The 22,618-nt window shown below is 51.8% G+C and overlaps 3 protein-coding genes and 1 pseudogene across 4 annotated transcripts; 3 read left to right on the top strand and 1 right to left on the bottom strand.

Moving 5' to 3' along the window:
- Positions 1–349: 349 nt before the first annotated feature.
- LOC136486336 (acyl carrier protein 1, mitochondrial-like) lies at positions 350–2,059 on the top strand. 2 transcript variants are annotated; one of them, XM_066483203.1, is made up of 3 exons: positions 350–509; positions 543–644; positions 739–924. In XM_066483203.1, exons 1-3 carry the CDS (start codon positions 417–419, stop codon positions 913–915), a joined length of 372 nt encoding a protein of 123 aa, XP_066339300.1. In that variant the 5' UTR covers positions 350–416; the 3' UTR covers positions 916–924. The 2 variants fall into 2 exon arrangements, with proteins under 2 accessions (XP_066339300.1, XP_066339299.1); XM_066483202.1 differs by having other exon boundaries at positions 350–644; positions 739–2,059.
- Positions 2,060–11,423: 9,364 nt separating this feature from the next.
- On the bottom strand, positions 11,424–11,777 carry LOC136488140 (uncharacterized). Its single transcript, XM_066485163.1, has one exon. The coding sequence runs from the start codon at positions 11,775–11,777 to the stop codon at positions 11,424–11,426; it is 354 nt and encodes a 117-aa protein (XP_066341260.1).
- A 2,178-nt stretch (positions 11,778–13,955) lies between these two features.
- Positions 13,956–14,566, top strand: LOC136488137 (wall-associated receptor kinase 17-like; annotated as a pseudogene).
- A 5,768-nt stretch (positions 14,567–20,334) lies between these two features.
- LOC136488136 (uncharacterized) lies at positions 20,335–20,895 on the top strand. Its single transcript, XM_066485162.1, has one exon. It carries the CDS (start codon positions 20,335–20,337, stop codon positions 20,893–20,895), a length of 561 nt encoding a protein of 186 aa, XP_066341259.1.
- Positions 20,896–22,618: the final 1,723 nt, after the last annotated feature.

Genomic DNA, 22,618 nt, shown 5'->3' with positions numbered 1-22,618 from the left:
TCATGATATCTTGACAAGTTTCATAATTTTTTGATTTCGTTTGCTTTTTATAGAATTTTAAAAAAATATGGTTTGCCGAGTGTCAGGCGAAAACACTCGGCAAAGAAGCCTTTTTGCCGAGTGCCAGTACGGTTGGCACTCGGCAAAGAATTTAAAAAAATTAAAATATACTTTGTTGAGTGTCAGATCGAGAACACTTGGTAAAGAATTTTTTTAAAAAAAACTCTTTTTGCTAAGTGTCTAATTAGGTGACACTTAACAAAAAAAAAATTAAAAAAAAATTAAAAAAAACTTTGCCGAACTCGGCCAAGGTGATTTAACCTGCCGGCCCAGCCACCGCACACACGCACGCCCCTGCGCAGCGTCACTTCGCTTCTCTCCATCCCGACGAGTCAAATTCGAACCCACAGCGAGAAATGGCGGCGGCGGCGCTCCGTCCGGCGATCCTCCGCCGCATCCGCCTCTCCCCCTCGCCGTCGCTCGCCCTCGCGGCCGCTGGGGCAGGGGCGTCCCACCCGCACGCGCTGGCGCGGTGGCTCGCGCCGCGGCCCATGTCCTCCCACGACGCGCACCTCACACGCGAGGAAGTCGTCGACCGCGTCCTCGACGTCCTCAAGAGCCACCCCAAGGTCGAGCCCTCCAAGGTAACCGAACCCCTCCACCCCAATCCCGCATCTCGATGGCGTCGAGCCCCCACAAAATCCTACTAACCCTAGGCTACTGTGGCGGCGGCGGCAGGTGACCCCGGAGGCGCACTTCGAGAAGGATCTGGGGCTGGACAGCCTTGACACCGTCGAGGTGGTCATGGCCATCGAGGAGGAGTTCAAGCTCGAGATCCCCGACATGGAGGCTGACAAGATCGACTCGCTCCGGCTGGCCATCGAGTACGTCGCCAACCACCCCATGGCCGGCTGAGCCTCTGCTCGACAGAGGGGAGGTGAGGCTTCTCTTGGTTTTGTTTCCGAGGGCAAATAATCGGCCGGAGTGGCACAGGAAAACTTGTCCCTGGTGCTCTGCATTGCTGCACGGTGACGGATGATGATGTCGAAATGGAACATTAACATTTTGTCGCTGCAAGGTAAAACCCAGTCAATTAGGAGGAGTTATAGACTTCTCAAAATTATTGTCTACACTTTGTCCGACTTCAAAAACAGTAATTTTGTACCTCAAGTTAGGCCCAGTGGATGGATGACATAAACATTGCCATGACTAGAAATTCTGAGCTGGTTGTCTATCATATGAAGTCTGTTTTAATATGATCTGTATGTGTTTATTTATTGCACGTCTGGTTGTCTATCCATCCAGTTAACAACAATTGGATGATTGGATCTGCACCAATTGTTTACATTTATCAAGTGTATTGTGGACATACAATTTGTTTGGTTAGTTGCCAAAGAGGAGATACATTCCAGTAGTCAATTTGTTTGTTTGTTTGGTTAATTTACCCAGCACCAGCTAAATAATCAATATTTCCCAGTAATCTTTGGGATTCAATGCTTAAAGTAGTTGATATAAATGTTTAGGAATAATGATACCGAAATTTATCTTTTAAAGAATGTTGCCAGGATTGTTATAGCTGGATTCATTTACGATGGCAAAAAAATTATGGGTGTTCGCAATCTGACTGGTAGGGTGCCGCGAAGCGTGCAAAAGTTTCTAGTATGTTTAGAGCAGCATGTTAGGTTTGTGGTTTTTAAAAATGCAGATCATAAGCTACTCCCAACAGTACGATTTATATGACATAAAAATCATATCTAGGTGATTTGATTTTTTTCTTTGTCGATATCATTACAGTATGATCCTTGAGTCACTTGTCCACTCTTCAAATGCTTCTAACAACCAGAAAAAGCTGGCTAAATCCTTTGGCGAATTAAAAATTGTGGTTTCTGCAACTTTCCATTGGAATGCTGCAAATAAGGATGTCACCAAACACCTTGAGAAAGGTAGTAGTGTTTAGGCCTTAATTCCGTAATTCTGTGATCATGCTCTGGATGCTATGGGCTGTGATCTTTTTTGCTAGTAGGACCACCCACCCTCCCTCCCTCCCACGCACGCACACACACACATGCTCTTCCCCGCAGCAGCGCAGCCCAGGGTTCCCCTCTCGTCTCCCATCGGATCAGTGAGCGCGCCCTGCGAAGATCTCCCCTCGCCGTGCCCTCCGGATGGCGACCAGCGACGAGCTCGCCCAGATCGACATCTCCAAGGAGGTACGCACGTCACTCCGAGCCCACCCTCCGCGCTGCGGAACGCCCGCCCGCGAGGTGTTCGACGGTTTGTCTGACCCACCGGTCCTGCAGGAGAAGGACAAGCTGGTGGCGGAGGTGATGCGCTACATGCTCTTCAAGACGCACCAGAACTCCGACTGCCCTATCAAGCGGGAGGAGCTCACTGGGATCGTCACCAAGAACTACCGCCAGCGTGCGCTGCCCATGCTCGTCATCAACGAGGCCAAGGACAGGCTCACCGCCACCTTCGGCTACGAGATGAGGGAGCTGCAGAGGACCCGCGCGCCAGCCACGCGTTCTGGCCGACCGTCACAGCCACAGCGTAAGGCGTCCTTCTTTTTCTTTCTTCTCATTTATTATTTTTTTGTTCCTTTCCTCTGCATTTATCATCACAGTGGTTGCGGGCTGGCAATGACTGACTGATGAAATTTGTGGGAAATGTCTTTAGTTAACGTGGAGGCCAAGAGCTATGTTCTGATCAGCAACTTAGACCCTGAGATGTACAGCAAGTATGTCGAGGACAAGGGCGCTGCCCATCTGTCTGGCTTTGCTTTCGCTGTCATTAGCACTATTCATCTTGCTGGTGGCAAAATGGCCGAAGGTAAGGAAAGGAGATCAAATTATGTATTTTGGTTGGGAAACATCATCATCTGATGTTCCTAAGTGCTTTCGATCACATTTCAGAGGACCTCTAGCATCAGTTGAAGCGGGTGGGTTTGAATGAGAATGACGAGACTCGCCCTGTTCTTGGTAACAATAAGCAGACGCTCGAACACCTAGTGCAGCAAAGGTTGGTTTGGTGTATGCTATGGAGTCTATAGTTCACTGCAAAGAATTTGGTTGCTGTATCGGTTCCTTTGATGCAGGTACTTGCTGAAGGAGAAAGTTGCTGGACCAGAAGGCCATTTCATGATGTATGAGCTTGCGGAGAGGGCATTGGATGAATCCATCAGTGGGAAGATTAAAGATCATATTTCACAGGTTTGTAAGCATCACAATGTGGTGATAGCATTGCACCTTTCAATCTGTTAAAAGTACTGACTTTTCCACGGTAACAGCAATGGTGATAATGTGTCTGGATAAATAACAGCCATACAAACCATGATGCTTAAATGTGATCGCAGTTGATTGTACCAATAACTGTGTATACTGCATGTTTATTTTTGAACCAACCCAAAGGATTTTATATAGTATCGTTACCCATGATTAAGATTGCCATGCCTTCTGGATTTGTTGCTTTTCCATCACTGGAGAGATGTTTGTTTGCATTAATTTGCCTTAGCCATATGTATGTTAAGGAGTAAGGACTAAGGAGGTTGCTTGTTTTCTGCTTCTAGAACCTAGTAGTGCACTTGTATTTGTTCCATAAGTCTTTGAAAGATGAATAAAACTGCAAGCAATTGCGGATCAAAAATTTATTTCACTTCTGATAACAAGCAGCATAGAAGCAATCAGCAGTAGGGGAACTTGACATCCTGAATGCATTGGTAAACACCGTGAAATCAGATTCTATTGAGACCATGCTTGTGAAAGAAATATCCTTTTTTCTTCTTATATTGTGAAATGTGAAATAATATTGTTTGGTGTCTGCTAAAAATAAACCTCTTTTTTTCTTCTTTGTTGAGTAGCTTGTGGGCACAAGCTTGCAGAAGTAGATTGAAGTGGATGGATATGACAATCAGTAGGTATTTCCGCCGCATCAAATATTTGCTTGTTTCTAGATCAAAATATCACTACTAGTAACATGTTTCTCTTATCTTATCTCTCAGCCTTGTAGGTTATCTGCCTTGCGTTAGGACAAGCTGACTCTCTCAGGCTGGGAAGCTATCTATCATCTTGCATGGATACGAGTCTTGTACTCTGCATGCAATTTTGTACAGGAGATGTGTGCTTCACAAGCCGTGGCAACTTTGGTGTTAGTATCCTTAATTAACTAAATTATGTGGACTCGGCAAAGATTTAAAAAAAAAATTCAAACTTTGCCGAGTGCCAGGGCACTCGGCAAAGAATTTTTTTTTTTTAAAAAAAAATTCAAACTTTGCCGAGTGTCAGCCAGAGGGCACTCGGCAAAGAATTTTTTTTTTTAAAAAAAATTCAAACTTTGCCGAGCGCCGGCCAGGGGCACTCGGCAAAGAAATTAAAAAAATAAAAAATAAAAAATCTTTGCCGAGTGCCTGCAGGGTTGGCACTCGGCAAAGAGACCGTACGTCAACGGGGCCGGCGTCGTGACGGTCGCTTTTCTTTGCCGAGTGCCCCCGGGGCTCTCGGTAAAGCCTTTGCCGAGTGCCCGATAAAAGACACTCGGCAAAGAGGGCTTTGCCGATCAATTTTTTGCCGTGTGTTCTTTGCCGAGTGCAATTTGGCCTTTGTCGAGTGCCTTAGGCACTCGGCAAAGAACCTGAATCCAGTAGTGAGGGGGTGTTCCAAGGTCCCAACAGTGTATGGACAAGTTCAAAAGAAGCACTGGAGGTTTCTGATCTTACAGATTTGGGCTATGTTGGGGATGCGTTCACTTGGCGCAACAATAGCCATACGAATTCACTTTATATTCGTGAGAGACTGGACCGTGCTGTGGCAAATGAAGAGTGGAGGATCCGTTTTCCGCTGCATAAAGTGATCAATGGCGAGCCGAGGCACTCTGACCATAGGCCGGTGATCGTGGAGACGGAGCATCGGGAGAGAGTTCTTGGCCCTCCAAGGACCAAAATGTTCCGGTTTGAAGCAAGCTGGACAGAAGAGGACTGTGCGGCTATAGTTGAAAATGCTTGGCGTAGAACGGTGGATGGGAGAGGAAGGAAGGTGGAGGATGTGCTCCAAGGGGTAACGACAGATTTAGGTGACTGGAGCCGAAATATCCTTGGTGACCTTGAGAAACGTATCAAGAAGGCGAGAAAATCTTTAGAGGAGTGTAGGTGGAGGGGAATAAATAACCATAATGTAGCAAAGGAGGAGCTGCTAAGATACAAGCTGGAACGTTTGGAAGACCAAAAAAATCTATATTGGAAACAAAGAGCTAAGGTTCACTGGTTGCAAGGTGGTGACCGGAACACACGTTTTTTTCACCAGTTTGCAACAGAGAGAAAACGATGGAGCCGCATCAGTCGTCTGGTGAAGGAAAATGGTGATGTGGTGGAGCAAGAGGGGGAGATCACGAGCATGATTTCTAACTTTTATAAGAACCTCTTTACATCCAATGCAGGTGGACGATTTGACGAATTGTTACAGCATGTTCCGATGAAAGTTACAACAGATATGAACAATATTCTTCTTGCACCGTTCACAGAGGAGGAAGTCAAGCAAGGCCTCAATATGATTGGCGATCTCAAGGCCCCGGGGGTGGATGGTATGCCATCGCTATTTTATAAAAAATACTGGGATGTGGTGGGTGTTAACGTTACTCGAGAGGTCCTGGGTTTTTTGAATGGTGGAGATATACCAGAGAGATGGAATGAAACAGTAGTGGTTCTAATTCCAAAGGTACAGAACCCTGATAAACTAAAGGACCTGCGGCCAATTAGTCTTTGCAATGTGATTTACAAAGTGGCATCCAAAGTTTTGTCTAACCGGTTGAAGTGCATCTTGCCTGAAGTTATTTCCCATAATCAAAGTACTTTTGTGCCGGGTCGTATGATCACTGATAATGTTCTGATAGCATATGAGTTGACACACTATCTGCAGACCAAAAGAAGGGGGGGTGATGGGCAAAGCATATGATAGAGTAGAGTGGATTTTTCTGGAGAAAATGATGACAAAGATGGGTTTTTGTTCTCGGTGGGTCCAGCTGATAATGAAATGCATAACAAGTGTGTCCTATCGTATCAGGGTGAATGGTGTGCTAACTGAACAAATTATTCCATCTCGAGGGTTGCGGCAAGGAGGCCCTTTATCCCCGTATCTTTTTCTTCTATGTGCTGAAGGTTTCTCATCACTTTTAAAGGCAGCCGAAAGAGAAGGAAATTTACAAGGTGTTACTATTTGTGAAAATGCACCTAGCATTACCCACTTATTATTTGCAGATGATTCTTTACTTCTCCTAAAAGTGGATGAAGAGAATGAAAGTCATTTGCAAAATGTACTACAACTATATGAGGAATGCTCGGGGCAGATAGTAAACAAAGAGAAGTTGGCTATTCTTTTTAGCAAAAACACGGGGAATGCAGCAAAGGAAAAATTCTTGGAGGACCTTGGATTAACTCATGAAGCCAGATCTGATAGATACTTGGGACTTCCTGTTTACATGGGAAGATCAAAGAAAAAGGTTTTTGCTTACTTGAAAGACAGGGTCTGGTCGAGGATTCAAGGATGGAAGGAAAAATGTTTTCAAGGGCCGGAAAGGAAATTCTGATCAAATCCATAGCCCAGGCTATTCCAAGTTATGCTATGTCTTGTTTTGACCTCACGAAGACACTATGTGATGAGATGAGCGCGATGATATGTCGTTTCTGGTGGGCTCAGCAGGAGAAAGAGAACAAAATGCATTGGATTTCACGGGACACGTTGAAAAAACGGAAGATGAAGGGCAGCCTTGGTTATAGAGATCTCCATCTTTTCAACTTGGCAATGCTTGCTCGCCAGGCATGGAGAATCCTTCAACAACCTGAATCTCTGTGTGCTCGTCTCCTAAAGGCAAGATATTGGCCTAATGGTGATCTACTCTGAGTGGTAGAGAAGCCTGGAATCTCATACACTTGGCGCAGTATTGTGAGGGGTGTGCAAGCTCTGCGGGAAGGCATTATTTGGAGAGTTGGGGATGGTACTCAGATAAGAATATGGGATGATCCTTGGATACCTGACGGGATGACCAGATGGCCGTGGACGCCGAAAGGGACAGTGTTGCTGTCCAAGGTTTCAGAACTATTAGACCCGGTGACAGGCTCGTGGGATACTGAGCTGATTAAGGATATTTTCTGGGAGGAGGATGTTGTGAATATTCTGGCCATCCCAACCAGAGTTGATCAAGATGATGTAGTGGCCTGGCACTTTGATCCAAGGGGTATTTTCTTAGTGAAGTCCGCCTATCATGCATTGGATGATGGAGAAGAACAAAATAAACAATGGCAGAAGGGTGAGGTTTCAAACCAGCAGCGAAATACAGAGGCCGACGATGTATGGAAGGAAATTTGGAGGCTTCCATATCCTCCAAGGGTCAAGCAGTTCTTGTGGCGAGTAACACATAACAGCTTGCCATTGAAGATGAATATTTAGAGAAGGGGAATTGATATGGATACCAGATGCCCGGTATGCTTACGCCTTGATGAAGATGGAGGCCATTGCCTTGTTAAATGCAAATATGTGCGACAATGTTGGAGAGTGCTGCAACTTGAGGATGTGAGGCTGAGTTTGATTGAGATGCGGTCGTCCAGGGAGTTCATTCAGGCGATCTTGAATTTGCAGCCGAATATTTGCTTAGTTGTGGTGCTATTAATCTGGAAATGGTGGGACGTCTGAAACAAAGTGAATGCGGGGGAGATGCAGCAGTCTTGCCATGAGGTTGCTCATGTAGTTGCTGCAATGATCAGTGACTTACAGAAAGAGGAGAAAGGGGAGAGAGATCGAAACTGCATTAATACAAGAAGATGCTGGTCTCTACCTCCTCCTGATTGGCTGAAGGTCAACTTCGATGGTGCTTTCTGCAAGGAGTCCAAGTTCGGCTCCTGGGGCTTTATCATCTGGGATTACATGGGGGCTCCGATCCTGGCTGGAGCCGGATGCATAGGTCCAGTTCAGGACGCACTTATGTTGGAAGCGGTGGCATGTTTGAAAGCCCTTGAGGCAGCTGATCTTCATGGTATTTCGCGCATAATTCTGGAGACGGACGCAAGCCAGATGGATGAGGCAATCCGTACGACAAAAAGAGATTTGGCCCCAAGTGGAAATTTGTTTAGAGACATTCGGGAACTCTTGTATGAACGTTTTCTTTGTCTCCATCTTGTACATGTACCTCGTGTATGTAACTCGTCTGCGCACGAGCTTGCTAAGATTAGTAGGAGCCGGGTACTGGGCCAATCATATGTATGGACGGACTCACTCCCAGTCTCTGTACACGATTTGGTCGCTCGCGATTTAGCTGAGCTTAGGTTTATTTATTAATATAAGGCCGTAGAGCCTGAACTTGTGAGATCAAAAAAAAAAAAGTTTCGCAAAAGGGTGAGTCACGGTCTCGCTGCTTGCGCGACTCGCCCGACGCCGCTCGCTGCTCCGCCCTCCAGGCTCGCTGTCGCCGCTTGTCGCCTCGCTGCCTCCGGCCACCGGCAGATCCGGGCATCCGGCGACGCGACCCCGCACCAGCCGGCCAGCCCCCAAACCGGCCGGCCAGCCGCTGCCGCTCGGCCTCGGCGCCACCACTCCGCCAGGTAGCAAGAAGCAGGTAGCGAGCCCCAGCCAGCCCTGCTTGGCTGCTTGAGCCTGTTTGGCCGCTTCAGAGTTCAGACTTCAGTGCTTACTGCTTTCGGATTTGGTACTGTTGCTCAATCTGAAGAACTAGAAGTGCCGCATCCACTAGAAACAGTACAAGAAACAGTGCAAGATGCTGAAAATGAAGACCAACCATCACATGAGCATGATGTCGAAGGTATTACTATTACGGTATTTAATCCGGATGTTCATGTTGTTTCTGATCCGGGCCTTCATGTAGCAATTGAGCAATTCCATCCTGATATTAGAGATGACCTTCTAGGGGCTTCAGCATCCTACTCCTGGGCTTTGTAGCATTATTTCTTTTCCGTAGATGGAAAAGGAAAGTTCAAAAGCAACTACAGAAGAATTACTTCCACAAAATCCAACGTCGTCTCCTAGAACAATTGATATCACCTGACAAAACTCGTCTCCTAGAACAATTGATATCACCTGACAAAACAAAAATTTTCTCCCTAGACGAGCTAGAAAAGGCAACAAATAACTTGTCAAGTAATCTGTTGCTTCCCTTGTCTGAACGCGCGGCAGGGATAGACGACGCTAAAAGGGCTCCCTGCTTGCTGCACTGTAGCCGCTGCAGGGGTAGGCGCCGCAAGGCTCCCCAGCCACACTGTAGCCACAGCAGAGGCAGGTGCCAAAGTCAGACCTGCTACACATCTAGTCACTGTAGCAGCATGGCAGCCTGACATATTTGTGTACTAGGATTAGATTGGTAGAGTTGTATATATAGTTTGTCACTGCAACTCAGTAAAGAGAGCGAGTTTAGTTTTGACATCTCCTTTGCAGAGCTTCGGCCAACGCTGGTGCTTGTGCTGTGTGTGCGCGCGTTCTGTTCTCCCTCCTTTCTTCTACATTTAGCCATACTGTGTGGTCGGCAACGCTGATGAGTGGTCGACTCACCCGTGCCAGAGATCCAGGGGCCAACAAGTGGTATCAGAGCCGTACAAGCGTCGTCGCCGGACTAACCGCTGGCGATGACGGACGGTTTGAAGATGGACGACAGCAGCGGCGCTGCTGTGGCTACCCAGCTACGACAGGAGGTCGTTGTGCACACGGTGCGGGAGGTCAGCGGCACCAGTTGGCCGACGCTGACTCGCACCAAATATGGCAAGTGGGCGGTGACCATGATGGTCAAGTTCAGAGCCCGACGACTCTGGAATGCTGTTGACAAGGACACCAACAACGAAGAAGACGACATGTCAGCGTTGGAGGCTATCATCGCTGCTGTGCCAGCGGAGTATAGGGAGCCATTGGGGGCGAAGAGCTCTGCTAAGGAGGCGTGGGATGCCATTGCGGCGATGCGTGTCGGTTCTGATCGCGCAAAGAAAGCAATGGCCTAGCTGCTGAAGCAGGAGTACGCCAGCCTCAAGTTCAAGGATGGTGAGGCGGTGAAGGATTTCTCCCTCTGCCTGCAGATGCTCATCAGCAAGCTAAGGAGCCATGGCGTCACCATCGACGAAGAAAAGACGGTCTCCAAGTACCACCACTCCGTGCCATTGAAGTACATCCAGATCGCTCTCTCCATAGAGACGATGCTGGACTTGTCCACCCTCACCATCGAGGATGTGATAGGCCGTCTGCGGGCGGTGGACGAGCGTATAGAGCAGGCCACATCGTCGAAGGACAACGACAAGCTACTGCTGACAGAGGAGGAGTGGGCTGCCCGGAGGAACTCCGAGGAAGCCTCCTCCAGCTGCGGTGGCGATGACGAGCGTCGTGGCAAGGCTTCTTCAGAGAAGAAGAAGAAGGTCGACCCCAACGCCTGTCGGCGCTACGGGAAGATGGGCCATTGGGCAAAGGAGTGCCCAAATCGCAAGCAGGAGAAGAAGGCTGAGACCCATCTGACGTGGGCTGATGATGATGATGAGACCACTCTCCTGATGGTGACGTCGCACGTAGGCGAGCTGTGTGACAGCTGCCTAGCAGGGAAGCAGAGGAGGCTGCCATTCCCAAAGGCGGCCAAGTATCGCGTGGCGGACGCTCGGCTCGAGCTTGTCCACGGCGATCTCTGTGGGCCAATCACGCCAGCCACAAACGGTGGTCGGCGGTACTTCCTCCTGCTCGTGGATGATTACAGTCGCTATATGTCGTTGCAACTCTTGACGAGCAAGGACGAGACAGCGGCGGTGATCAAGAAGTTCAAGGCGTGTGCAGAGGCAGAGAGTGGCAAGAAGCTGCGCGTGCTAAGGACTGATCGCGGCGGTGAATTCACTTCGGTGGAGTTTGCTGCGTACTACACGGATCAGGGTGTGGTGCGACACCACACTGCACCATACTCGCCACAACAGAATGGCGTGGAGCGGCGGAACCAGATGGTGGTCGGCATGGCTCGATCCATGATGAAGGCAAAGGGCATGCCGGTAAGGTTCTAGGGTAAGGCGGTGACCACGGTGGTGTTCATCCTCAACCGCACGCCCACCAAGGCCCTGATGGGCAAGACACCGTTCAAAGCTTGGTATTGGCACAAGCCGAGCGTGTCCTTCCTCCAGACATTCGGCTGCATCAGCCACATCAGGAAGATGAAGCCAGTCCTCAACAAGCTGGAGGACAGGAGCACACCGATGGTGCTCCTGGGCTACGCGGAAGGTACCAAGGCGTACCGGCTCTATGACCCACGCAGAGGCAAGGTGGTTGTCTCGTGCAATGTCATGTTCGACGAGAAGACGACCTGGGACTGCAACAGTCCGGGCACGAGGAAGCTGGTGGCTTCACCAACACCTTTGTCGTCGAGCACTTGGTCATCCACGGTGGTGGAGACGCTGGAGAGGAGGTGCTGACCACTCAAGCAACAGAGCCAAGCTCTCCTGGGGCGGTGCCGAGCACACCGGGAGGGGTGCCGAGCACTCCAGGAGTGATGCCGAGCAGTCCTGCAGTGGTGCTGACCACTCTAGGACGGGTGCCGAACGGTCCCATAGCGGAGCCGAGAGGTCTTGCAGTGGTGCCGATCACTCCAAGACTGGTGCTGAGCACTCCTGCAGTGGTGCCGACCACTCCAGGAGTGGTGACGAGCGGTCCAGGAGTAGTGCCGAGCACTGCAGCCAGGGTGCTGAGCACTCCAGGTGTTGTGCCGATCACTTCGGCGGAACAGGGAACTCCATCGATGCCGATCGAGTTCGTCTCACCTCCAAGCGACATCACTGAGTTCGTAGATGCCTTCCACGATGGTGAGGAGGTGCGGTTCCACAGGCTAGACGACATCATTGGCAGCATAGGACCCTCAGGCCTGGCGGGTCGACTGCTCAATGACCCAGAGCTACTTCTCGTCAGTGCAGAAGAACCACCCACGTTCGCGCTAGCCGAGCGCGATGCAAATTGGCGACGGGCGATGTTGGAGGAGATGAAGGCGATCGATGAAAACGAGACTTGGGAGCTCGTCGATCCACCTCCAGGATACCATCCGATTGGCCTGAAGTGGGTGTACAAGGTCAAGCGGGATGAGCGCGGCGCCATTGTCAAGCACAAGGCGCGCCTCGTCGCCCAAGGCTTTGTGCAGCGCAAGGGCATCGACTTCGAGGAAGTCTTTGCGCCAGTAGCGCGCATGGAGTCTGTCCGACTGCTACTAGCTTTGGCAGTAGTAAAGAACTGGCGCGTCCATCACCTGGACATAAAATCAACCTTCCTCAACGGTGAGCTGGCGGAGACGATCTTCGTCAGATAACCTCTAGGTTTCACCTTAAAGGAGCGGAGCACAGGGTGCTTCAACTGCGCAAGGCGCTCTACGGGCTACGGCAAGCCCCACGAGCGTGGAACGCCAACCTTGACGCCACGCTGGGCGTGCTTGGGTTCACGAGGTGTGCAACCGAGCACGCGCTCTACATGTGGTGACGGGGGAAGAGGAGCTCGTCGTCGGCATGTATGTGGACGACTTGATCGTCACCGACGCACGTGCGGAGGACATCGACAGCTTCAAGCATGAGATGGCGGTTCATTTTCGAATAAGCGATCTCGACGCGCTCTCCTACTACCTCGACATCGTGGTGAGATAGGGGAAGAAGGCGATCATGCTCGATCAGAGCGCGTACGCCTCGAAGCTTTTGGAATGGAGCGGCATGGCTGAGTGCAAGCTATGCGTGACTCCGATGGCGGAGCGACTGAAGCTGACGAAGGCCAGTACCACGATGAAGGTAGATGCAACACTCTAGCGGAGCATCGACGACGATCTGTGCTACCTAGTCCACACGAGGCCGAACATTGCATTCGCCGTGGGCTACGTTAGCCGCTTCATGGAGGGTCCCTGAGAGGATCACACGGGCTACGGTGAAACGGTTGATGCGCTATGTCAAGGGGACGGTGGATCAAGGGATCGTCTTCCCCAAGACCGGGGGAAGTAGGCTGCAGCTCACTGTGTTCAGCGATGTAGACATGGCGGGGGACATCGATGGACGACAGAGCACCTCTGGCATGCTCGTCTTCCTCGGGTTGTCTCCAATCTCATGGCTGTTGCTGAAGCAGAAGGTGGTGGCGCTATCCACGTGCGAGGCAGAGTATGTGGTGGTGGCCACAGCGGCGTGCCAAGCTGTGTGGCTACGCCGACTGCTGGGCAAGCTGACCGGTGTGGAAGCTCACCCACCAGCACTGATGGTGGACAACCAGCCCGCCATCGCCCTTGCAAAGAATCCGATTCTCCACGACCAGAGCAAGCACATCGACGTCAAGTTTCACTTCCTCAGGGACTGTATCGATGGAGGGCAGATCGTCATCGAGTTTGTCGAAACTGGTCGACAACTCGCGGACGTCCTTACCAAGCCACTCGGCCATCTTCGGTTCACAGAGCTGAAGAAGATGATCGGCATGGAGGGGTTCAAAGGTTAGCAGTAGGATTAGGGGAAGAATTGTTAAGTAATCTGCTGTTTCCCTTATGTGAACGCACGGCAGGGACATGTAGCGCCGAAAGGGCTCCCTGCTGCTGCACTGTAGCCGCTGCAGGGGCAGGCGTCGCAAGGCTCCCCTGCCGCACTGTAGCCACAGCAGGGCAGGCACCAAAGTTAGACCTGCTGTCACATCTAGTCACTGTAACAGCATGACAGCCTAACATGTCTGTGTACTAGGATTAGATGGGTAGAGTTGTATATATAGTTTGCCACTGCAACTCAGTAAAGAGAGCGAGTTTAGTTTTGTCGTCTCCTCTGCAAGGTTCTGGCCAACGCTGGTGCTTGTGCTGTGTGTGTGCACGTTTTGTTCTCCCCCCTTCTTCTACCTTTAGCCATAGTGTGTGGTCGGCAACGCTGGTGAGTGGTCAGCTCACCCGTGCCAGAGATCCAGGGGCCAACATAACTTTGATCCCACACGTATCATTGGAATGGTGGCCACAGGATGGTCCATAAAGGCATTTTATGTGACCAACGTGTTGTTGCAATAAAGAAATCTCTTGTCATTGAGTATAGGGAGATCAAGCAATTCATCAATGAAGTTGCAATACTCTCTGAAATAAATCACAGAAACATTGTGAAGCTCTTTCGATGTTGTCTCGAATCTAAGGTTCCGTTGCTGGTATATGACTATATTTCCAATGGATCATTGTCTCAAGTTCTCCATGCTGAATCACGAAATGATGATTCTTTGTTTTGGGATGATTACATAAGAATCGCCACAGAAGCTGCAGGAGCTCTATCATATCTCCACTCAACAGCTTCAATACCAGTCTTCCATTGTGATATGAAGTCCTCTAATATACTCTTGGATGGGAACTACACAGCTAAAGTTTCAGACTTCGGCGCATCAAGATTGCTTCCAGCTGATCAAACACACATTGTTACACATTTGGTTACTTAGATCTGGAGTATTTCTATACAAGGCAGCTAAATGAGAAGAGTGATGTGTATAGTTTTGGAGTGGTACTACTGGAGATGCTTGTTAGAAAGAAACCAGTTTTCACAAGTAAGGCTTGGTTCAAAACTTGTCAAACTATTTTCTTGAGGCATTGAAAGACAAAGAAATCACTAGTATAGTTGATTCTTAAGTTGTTGAGGAAGCAACCAAGGAGGAGATTAGCAGTGCTGCCTCTTGTCGGGGACCAATACTAGGGTACCCGAAGAGGAGGAGCTAATGGTCATCAACAATGATTCATCCGAGCAGTCAAGAGCACGACTACAGCTCCAACCGACCCCCAGGTGCGTGGCTCTGCCTCGCCCGACCTCTGGGGGCAGGCTCCGCCTCGCACGACCTCTGGGTCGGGGACCCACCTCGCCCGACCTCTGGGTCGGGGGCTCCATCTCGTCCGACCCCAAGGCCACAGGCTCCGCCTCGCCCGACCCCAAGGTCGTGGGCTCTGTCTCGCCTGACGGGGACCCATATCGCCGCCAACCACTCCAGGTCTAGGTGTATGGGACTGGGTCAAAACTCTGACACCAGGGAAAAGATGGGCATGACTCGATGTAACCCGAGGCTATGACGGGCCATACCTGAGGATTCACATCAAGAACAGCGCCGGACGTACCGGTGCTGTTCTGCCTAACCCTTGTAAGAACGCTGACAGGCGCGTCAGTTCACCACGACATCCGCCGGGACAAGATGGAACACCATGACTGGCAGATGACACCTACGCATGGCACCAGTGACGGACAGGGCCACGATTTGGAGCCGTTCCTATTGACATCTATAGGATCGGTGGGACCCGCATGAAAGAGAAGAAGGACCCGGTGATCCTGGAAGTCTTCCTCTCTCTGGTTCTTCTCCTTTTCCTCTACTGTAACCCATGCTTTCCCTTGGCCTATAAAAGGGAAAGCAGGGTGCCCCATGATGGGGACCCGAGCGATCCAGATTCGCACAAGACCGAACCACGAGATAAAACCACAAGATCATGACATGAACACACGGTTGAGCAGTGATCGAGCTCTCAGCACCTGTTCATTCCTTTCACTAGAGACTTAGGATCCTTTCCCTCTCTCGCCTGTTTGTAACCCCTACTGCAAACCAAGTACCAATAACACGAGCAACAGCAAACTAGACGTAGGGACATTTCACCCGAACTAGTATAAACCCTTGTGTCCTCCAAGCACACCATCCGAGCTAGACGCGTAAATACAAATTTACTCGTCGGTGGTCCAAAAACATCGATAGTTGACGCACCAGGTAGGGGCTTTTTGCGAGTCTCGATGTCCACATCAGGCCTCGGATGGCTAGTCACGATGTCAGCTGGGTCCTAGGCACGCACGTATGCTTTGGGAACTTGGACTTCATCGCCACGATGGGGGGAGAGTTGGTGCAGGCTCCCGGCGCCGTCCAACCTCTCCACTCTACCGACCTTGACAAGATCACCGAGGCGCTTGAGGAGCTATGGCTGCACGCACCAGAGGCCCGTGCCCTCGAGAGTGACCAGCTCCTCAGCTTCGATTACGGGAGGCTAGAACGCCAGCTCGGCGCCTTCCTGGGACCCCGACCGTCCCGGGAGGACCTAGGCCACCTCACCTTCTCGTTCGCCAATGTCATGACGCAGCTTGCTGAAGGGGAGCCGCTTTCCCTGGAATACCTCATCCAAAGCGCCTCGATAGCGCTCTCGCTCGGTCTGCCCAACGCCACCGAGACCATTGGCCAGCTTGTGGCGCAACGCACGGCCCCATCCCCTATAAACGATGAGTTTGTGGGGATGACCGAATATGTCGCGGAATCTTTCTATGACCTCCTCGCAGGAGAATCGAAGTCGCCCTCTAGCTCTGACTCCAACAGGGGGAGCCATCACCGCTCTTTTAATGTTTCATGGTAGGTACCCCCAAGGGACACGTCGAAAGCATCCACGAGGGAGAGGCTACCCCAACGAACGACTTCAACAATGAGGTCGAGAGGGATGCAGGACCCAACTCGCCTACGGGTAGAGCAGCTGAAGGCCCAGCACCAAGAGCTCGAGGAAGCACGACTCCAGCTCAAGCAGGAACGCGCGGAGCTCGAGCGAGAGATCAGGCACCACGGAGACGGTGGGCGTGCACGCATCGTGGCTCGTGACGTGAATCGGAGGATCATCGAGGACGTTGAAGCCCTCCCACACTTCACCCGGGCAATCCAGAACATTACCGCCGCAACGGCCTAGCTCCGAGGGCTTCTGGGGCCCGCGACGCTCGAGGATCGTCGGGCCCATCACGAGATTTGTAGGCTACTCGAGTGTGCGGCGGCGCAATAGGCCGAGAGCTCGATGTCCCGATGACGCGAGCTCCATGCTAGCCAGCGCGCGCCCTCAGAGCGACCCAACATGGACATGTCAGTGCACCAGGCGCAGCAAGGCGGCGATGCGAGGGAGGGGGCAAGCCGTGGCTACCACCCTCATCGTGGTAGACTCTACGACAGCGGCGAGGACCGAAGCCCGAGCCCCAACTTGCCGGGACCTCAGGCCTTTGGCCGACACATCCTCAACGTCGTCTTTCCACCGTGGTACCGATCGTCGACCAACATCCCAAAATACTTTGGGGAAACGAACCCCGAACTACGGCATGAGGATTATCGGCTTGCTTGCCAAGCCGGTGGAGCGATAATGATGATTTCATTATCCGCAACCTTCCATTGTTCCTGGCCGATTCGGCGCGAACGTGGTTGGAACACCTTCTACGAATAGAATCCAAAGTTGGACGGACCTGAAAGAGATCTTCGTGGGAAACTTCTAGGGCACAAACGCGCGTCCTAGGAACCCATGGAATCTCAAAAACTACAAACAGAAGGCCGGGGAAACTCTTCGTGGGTACATCCGGCGCTTCTCCTGGCAGTGCAACGAGCGGCCCAACGTCGCCGACGCTGAGGTCATAGGAGCCTTCCTGTCTGGGACTACCTGCGAGTCCTTGGTTCACAAGCTGGGATGTAAGGGCCCGCGAACCACCAAGGAGCTCCTCGACATCACCACCAGCCACGCCTCGGGCGAGGAGGCGGTCGGGGTGATTTTCAATCGCCTCAAAGGCAAGGCGAAGCAGGACGAGGACGCCGGCGAAGGCGCCTCCAACCATTCCAGCAAGAAGAAGAACAAGCAGCGGCGCGAGGGCTCGCTCGTGGCCGCCACCGACCACAAAGGGGGTCGGAAGCCCACCGAGGGCACCCCGGACCACTTCGAGAAGCTATTTAAAGGACCATGTCCGAACCATGCTTTCCCCGTCAAGCACCTATACAAGGACTGCGTCCTCATGAAGCGGTTCTTGACCGGAGGCTCCAACAAGGGGAAGCATAGGGGGGACCCCAAGCCGGCCGTAGACGACGTCGAGGGGAAGGACGGTGGCTTTTCGACGCTGGATGGCTGCCTCATGATCTTTGGAGGGTCGGCGGCATACGACTACAAGCGCCGCTAGAAGCTTGCGCGTCGCGAAGTCTATATGGCCGAGCCGGCCACACCTACCTTCCTTCGATGGTCGGAGTCCGCCATAACCTTTGATCAGACCGACCACTCGGAAAGCGTCCTGCAGCGGGGAAGATATCCGCTTGTGGTCGACCCGATCATCAATACGAAGTAGCTCACCAAGGTGCTGATGGATGGACGTAGCGGCCTTAACATCATGTACGCTGAAACGCTCGATGTCATGGGCATTGACCGAGCGCGCATCCGGTCGACCGGGGCGCCTTTCCACGGTGTCGTGCCAGGAAAGCAGGCCGTGCCACTTGGGCAGATCGATCTGCCCGTCACCTTCGGGGATCCGACCAATTACAGGACAGAGACCCTTACCTTCGAGGTGGTCGAGTTCCACGGAACCTACCATGCCATCCTAGGATGTCCACGCTACGCGAAGTTCATGGCCGTCCCCAACTACACCTATTTGAAGTTGAAGATGTCGGGTCCACGTGGGGTCATCACCATCGGCACCTCCTTCTAGCGCGCCTACGAGTGCGAGGTCAAGTGCTGCGAACACGTCGCGGCAATTGTCGCCTCCAAAGAGCTTGCGGACATCAGGGAGGAGGTCGTCGAAGAAGCACCCGACCCCAAGCGATCGACCGGGTCTTTTGAGCCTGTAGAGGGCGCCAAGGAGATCCTCATAGACCCCAGCGGCTCCAAGGGCAAAGTGGTGTGCATTGGCACCACGCTTTCCTCCGAATAGGAAAGCGCGCTCGTCGACTTCCTCTACGCCAATAGAGACATCTTTGCGTGGAGACCCTCGGACATGCCAGGCATTCCAAGAGAAGTCACCGAGCATGCCTTGAAGATCAGGCCAGGCTCCAAGCCAGTGAAGCAGCGCCTGCGTCGCTTCGATGAGGAGAAGCGTAGGGCCATCGGCGAGGAGATTGCGAAGCTTTTGATGGCCGGGTTCATCAAGGAAGTATACCACCCCGAGTGGTTAGCCAATCCTGTTCTGGTATGAATAAAGAGTGGGAAATGGAGAATGTGTGTTGACTACACGGGTCTCAACAAAGCATGTCCAAAAGATCTGTTTCCTTTGCCACGCATAGACCAAGTAGTCGACTTGACCTCAGGGTGTGAAACCCTTTGCTTTCTTGATGCATACTTCGGGTACCATCACATCGCAATGAAAGAGTCCGACCAGCTCGCGACATCTTTGATCATCCCATTCGGATCGTTCTGCTACGTCGAAATGTCGTTTGGTCTGAAAAACGTGGGGGCTACGTACCAGCGTTGTATGCTCAAGTGTTTCGGGGACCTCATCGGGCGAACCATTGAGGCCTACATGGATGACATCATGGTCAAGTCCAAACGGGCTGACCAGGTCATAGCCGACCTAGAGCAGACCTTCACGAAACTCCGAGCAAATGGCATTAAGCTCAACCCTGAGAAGTGCGTTTTCGGGGTCCTAAGGGGTATGCTGCTGGGGTTTATCGTCTCTGAGCGTGGCATCGAGGCCAATCCGGAGAAGATCTCGACCATCACAAGGATAGGCCCAATTCAGAACATAAAGGGGGTACAACGAGTTGCAGGGTGCCTCGCCGCGCTCAGCCGCTTTATCTCGCGCCTCGACGAATGAGGTCTCCCCCTCTATCAACTCCTGAAGAAGGCCTACCGTTTTGAATGGACGCCCGAGGCCCAAGAAGCACTTGACATGGTCAAGCGGCTTCTAACGAAGGCCCCGATCCTGGTCCCTCCGACCAACAGGGAACTGCTTCTGCTCTACATCGCGACCACCACGCAAGTAGTCAGCGCTGCCCTGGTGGTAGAGCGAGAAGAAGAGGGACACGCCCTCAAAGTACAGCATCCCGTGTACTTCATTAGCGAGGTCTTGTCCGATTCTAAGGCTCACTACCCCTAAATCCAGAAACTCATGTACACCGTCCTTATCGCCAATAGCAAGTTACGTCACTACTTCGACTCGCATTAAGTGACGGTCATGGCATCCTTCCCTCTTGGCGAAGTCGTCCAAAACCAGGATGCCACAGGAAGAATCACAAAGTGGGCACTCGAGCTGATGGACCAAGGCATTTCATATGCTCCTCGAATGGCCATCAAGTCCCAAGTGTTGGCTGATTTTGTCACGGAGTCGACCGAGGTCCAAATGTCGCCAGCAGTCATCGACCAAGAGTACTGGACGATGTACTTCGATAGATCGCTGATGAAGAGAGGCGTTGACGTGGGGCTAGTCTTTATTTCGCCCCTTGGGGTATGCATGAGGAACATGGTTCGCATCCATTTCCCCTCCTCCAACAATGTGGCCGAGTATGAGGCGCTCAAAACGGCCTACGCATCGCCATCAAGTTGGGTATCCGACGGCTCGATGTCTGGGGCGACTCCCGGCTGATCATCGACCAAGTCATGAAGGAATCAAGCTGCCACAACGCCAAGATGGCTGTGTATTGCCGAGAAATTCGCCAGCTGGAGGACAAGTTCGATGGTCTCAAGCTCAATCACATTCTGAGGTGTCTCAACGAGGCAGTCGACGCGCTGGTAAAAACAACGTCCAGCCGAGAGCCGGTGCCGACAAGCATCTTCACCAGCGATCAATACAAGCCATCAGTCCGCTATAAGGAGCCAGAACAAGCTGGTGACGGGCCGCCTGTCCTGGGCTCGGAGGTTAACCGGTCGTTGGCTCCATCCGACCCCGAAGTCATGGAGCTTGACGAGGATCCAGCGACAGAGCCCGACCATCTGGGCGACTGGAGGACACCTTACCTCGACTACCTCCTCCGTGAGGCGCTGTCGACGGACAAAACGGAGGCTCAGTGGCTCGTACATCATGCCAAGTCCTTTGTCCTTATTGAGGGCGAGCTCTACAGGCAAAGCCACACCGAGATCCTACAGCGCTGCATCCCCATCAAACAAGGAAAGCAATTGCCGAGCGATATCCACGGTGGGGTCCGCGGTCACCATGCCGCGCCTAGAACCCTGGTCGGAAACATGTTCTGACAAGGCTTCTACTGGCCGACCGCAGTAGCCGACGCTGAATAGATTGTGCGCGCCTGTGAAGGGTGTCAATACTACACTCGGCAGACCCACTTGCCGGCCCAAACACTCCAAATGATCCCCATCACGTGGTCATTCGTGGTCTGGGGGCTTGATCTAGTCGGACCTCTAAAGAGGGTGCCCCGGGGCTATACACACTTGCTTCTCGCCGTAGACAAGTTTACAAAGTGGATAGAGGCTCGACCGATCTCCGCGATCAAGTCCGAACAAGCCGTGTTGTTCTTCCTTGACATCGTCCATCGCTTTGGAGTCCCGAACTCCATTATCACGGACAACGGCACGCAGTTCACCGGGAAGAAGTTCCTTTGATTCTACGATGAATACCACATCCACATCAATTGGGCCACCATGGTGCACCCCCGCACGAACGGGTAGGTCAAGCGCGCGAACGGCATGGTCCTATAAGGCCTCAAGCCTAGGATCTTCAACCGGATGAACAAGTTTGGCGAACGATGGGTCGCGGAGCTTCCCATGGTGCTCTGGAGTCTGAGGATGACCCTCAGTCGGGCCACCAGCTACACACCTTTCTTCATTGTCTACGATTCCGAGGCTATCCTCCCGACCGACCTCGACTATGGAGCGCTAAGGGTTAGGGTGTACGACAAATAGGGAGCCAAGGCGTCCATCGAGGATGCCATGGACCAGCTAGATGAAGCACGCGACGTTGCCTTCCTCTGCTCGGCCAAGTACCAACAAGCGTTGCACCAGTACCACAGCCGTCGAGTGTAGGGTCAGGCCATCAATGTCGGGGACCTGGTGCTCCACCTCATCCAGAGCAACAAGAACCGCCACAAGCTCGCTCCGCCGTGGGAGGGACCGTACGTCGTCGCGGAGGTGCTCCGACCAGGCACCTACAAGCTCAAGACCATTGACGGTGAAGTCTTTGTCAACGCCTAGAACATCGAACAGCTATGTCGCTTTTACCCTTAAATTTACACATGCTTTCTCTTATTAGTTTCGCTACCAACTCCTCGATCTTTAGTGACACCCGACCCCAGCAACGACAGGGGGTCGGGCCTCACTCGGGAGTTGATAAGAACATATTTATCCGGTAGACATTCTCTATGCCCGACTCTTTCTCACGTTAAGACCTAGAAGCGAAGGCCGTGGAAATAAACACTGAGTAAAATTGGTCGGACTGTAAGAAACCTACGCCCCAGCGGCTACGGCGTTTTTGCTCACCAGCGTGATCAGAGTTTTTTCCGCACCCCGAGCTTCTTAAGCCTTAACTACGAAAAGAGTCAGAACACATTTAAGAGTATATCCACCTGGCAAACGTTCTCTATGCCCGACCCTCTCTCACGTTAAGATCTAGAAGCAAGGGTTGCGAAAACGAACGCTGAGTAAAACTGATCGGACTGTAAGAAACCTACGCCCTCGCAGCTACGGTGTTTTTGCTCACCAGCGTGATCAGAGTTTGTTTACTCGCACCCCGAGCTTTACGGCCTTAACGATGGAAAGTATCGGAACGTACTAACCTTTTTATACAAAAAGGGGAGAAGGGCTAAAAATCTATTTGGCCATAACGAAATCTAAGAGCTTATTCACTCATTACGAGTTCGCCGCCTGGCATATCTGCCTAACTAATTTGTTGGGGGGATGATCTCATCCTCTATCTCCGTAGGCAAGTCCTGTGCCAGCGGGTCACCTAAGTCGATCGGACGAC

The sequence above is a fragment of the Miscanthus floridulus genome, chromosome 10 (genome assembly GCF_019320115.1).
Source record: "Miscanthus floridulus cultivar M001 chromosome 10, ASM1932011v1, whole genome shotgun sequence".
Classification (NCBI taxonomy): domain Eukaryota; kingdom Viridiplantae; phylum Streptophyta; class Magnoliopsida; order Poales; family Poaceae; genus Miscanthus; species Miscanthus floridulus.
The sequence above is the reverse complement of the archived record's forward strand: the minus strand, read 5'-3'. Positions and strand labels throughout refer to the sequence as shown.

What these genes read in the sequence shown, in the direction of transcription:
- LOC136486336 (XM_066483202.1), top strand. Translation starts at nt 417, where the DNA reads ATGGCGGCGGCGGCGCTCCGTCCGGCGATCCTCCGCCGCATCCGCCTC. An exon ending in CCAAGGTCGAGCCCTCCAAG is followed by an intron (nt 645 to 738) that starts GTAACCGAACCC and finishes CGGCGGCGGCAG; the next exon opens with GTGACCCCGGAGGCGCACTT.
- LOC136488140 (XM_066485163.1), bottom strand. Translation starts at nt 11,777, where the DNA reads ATGTCGCTTGGAGGTGAGACGAACTCGATCGGCATCGATGGAGTTCCC.
- LOC136488136 (XM_066485162.1), top strand. Translation starts at nt 20,335, where the DNA reads ATGGCTGTGTATTGCCGAGAAATTCGCCAGCTGGAGGACAAGTTCGAT.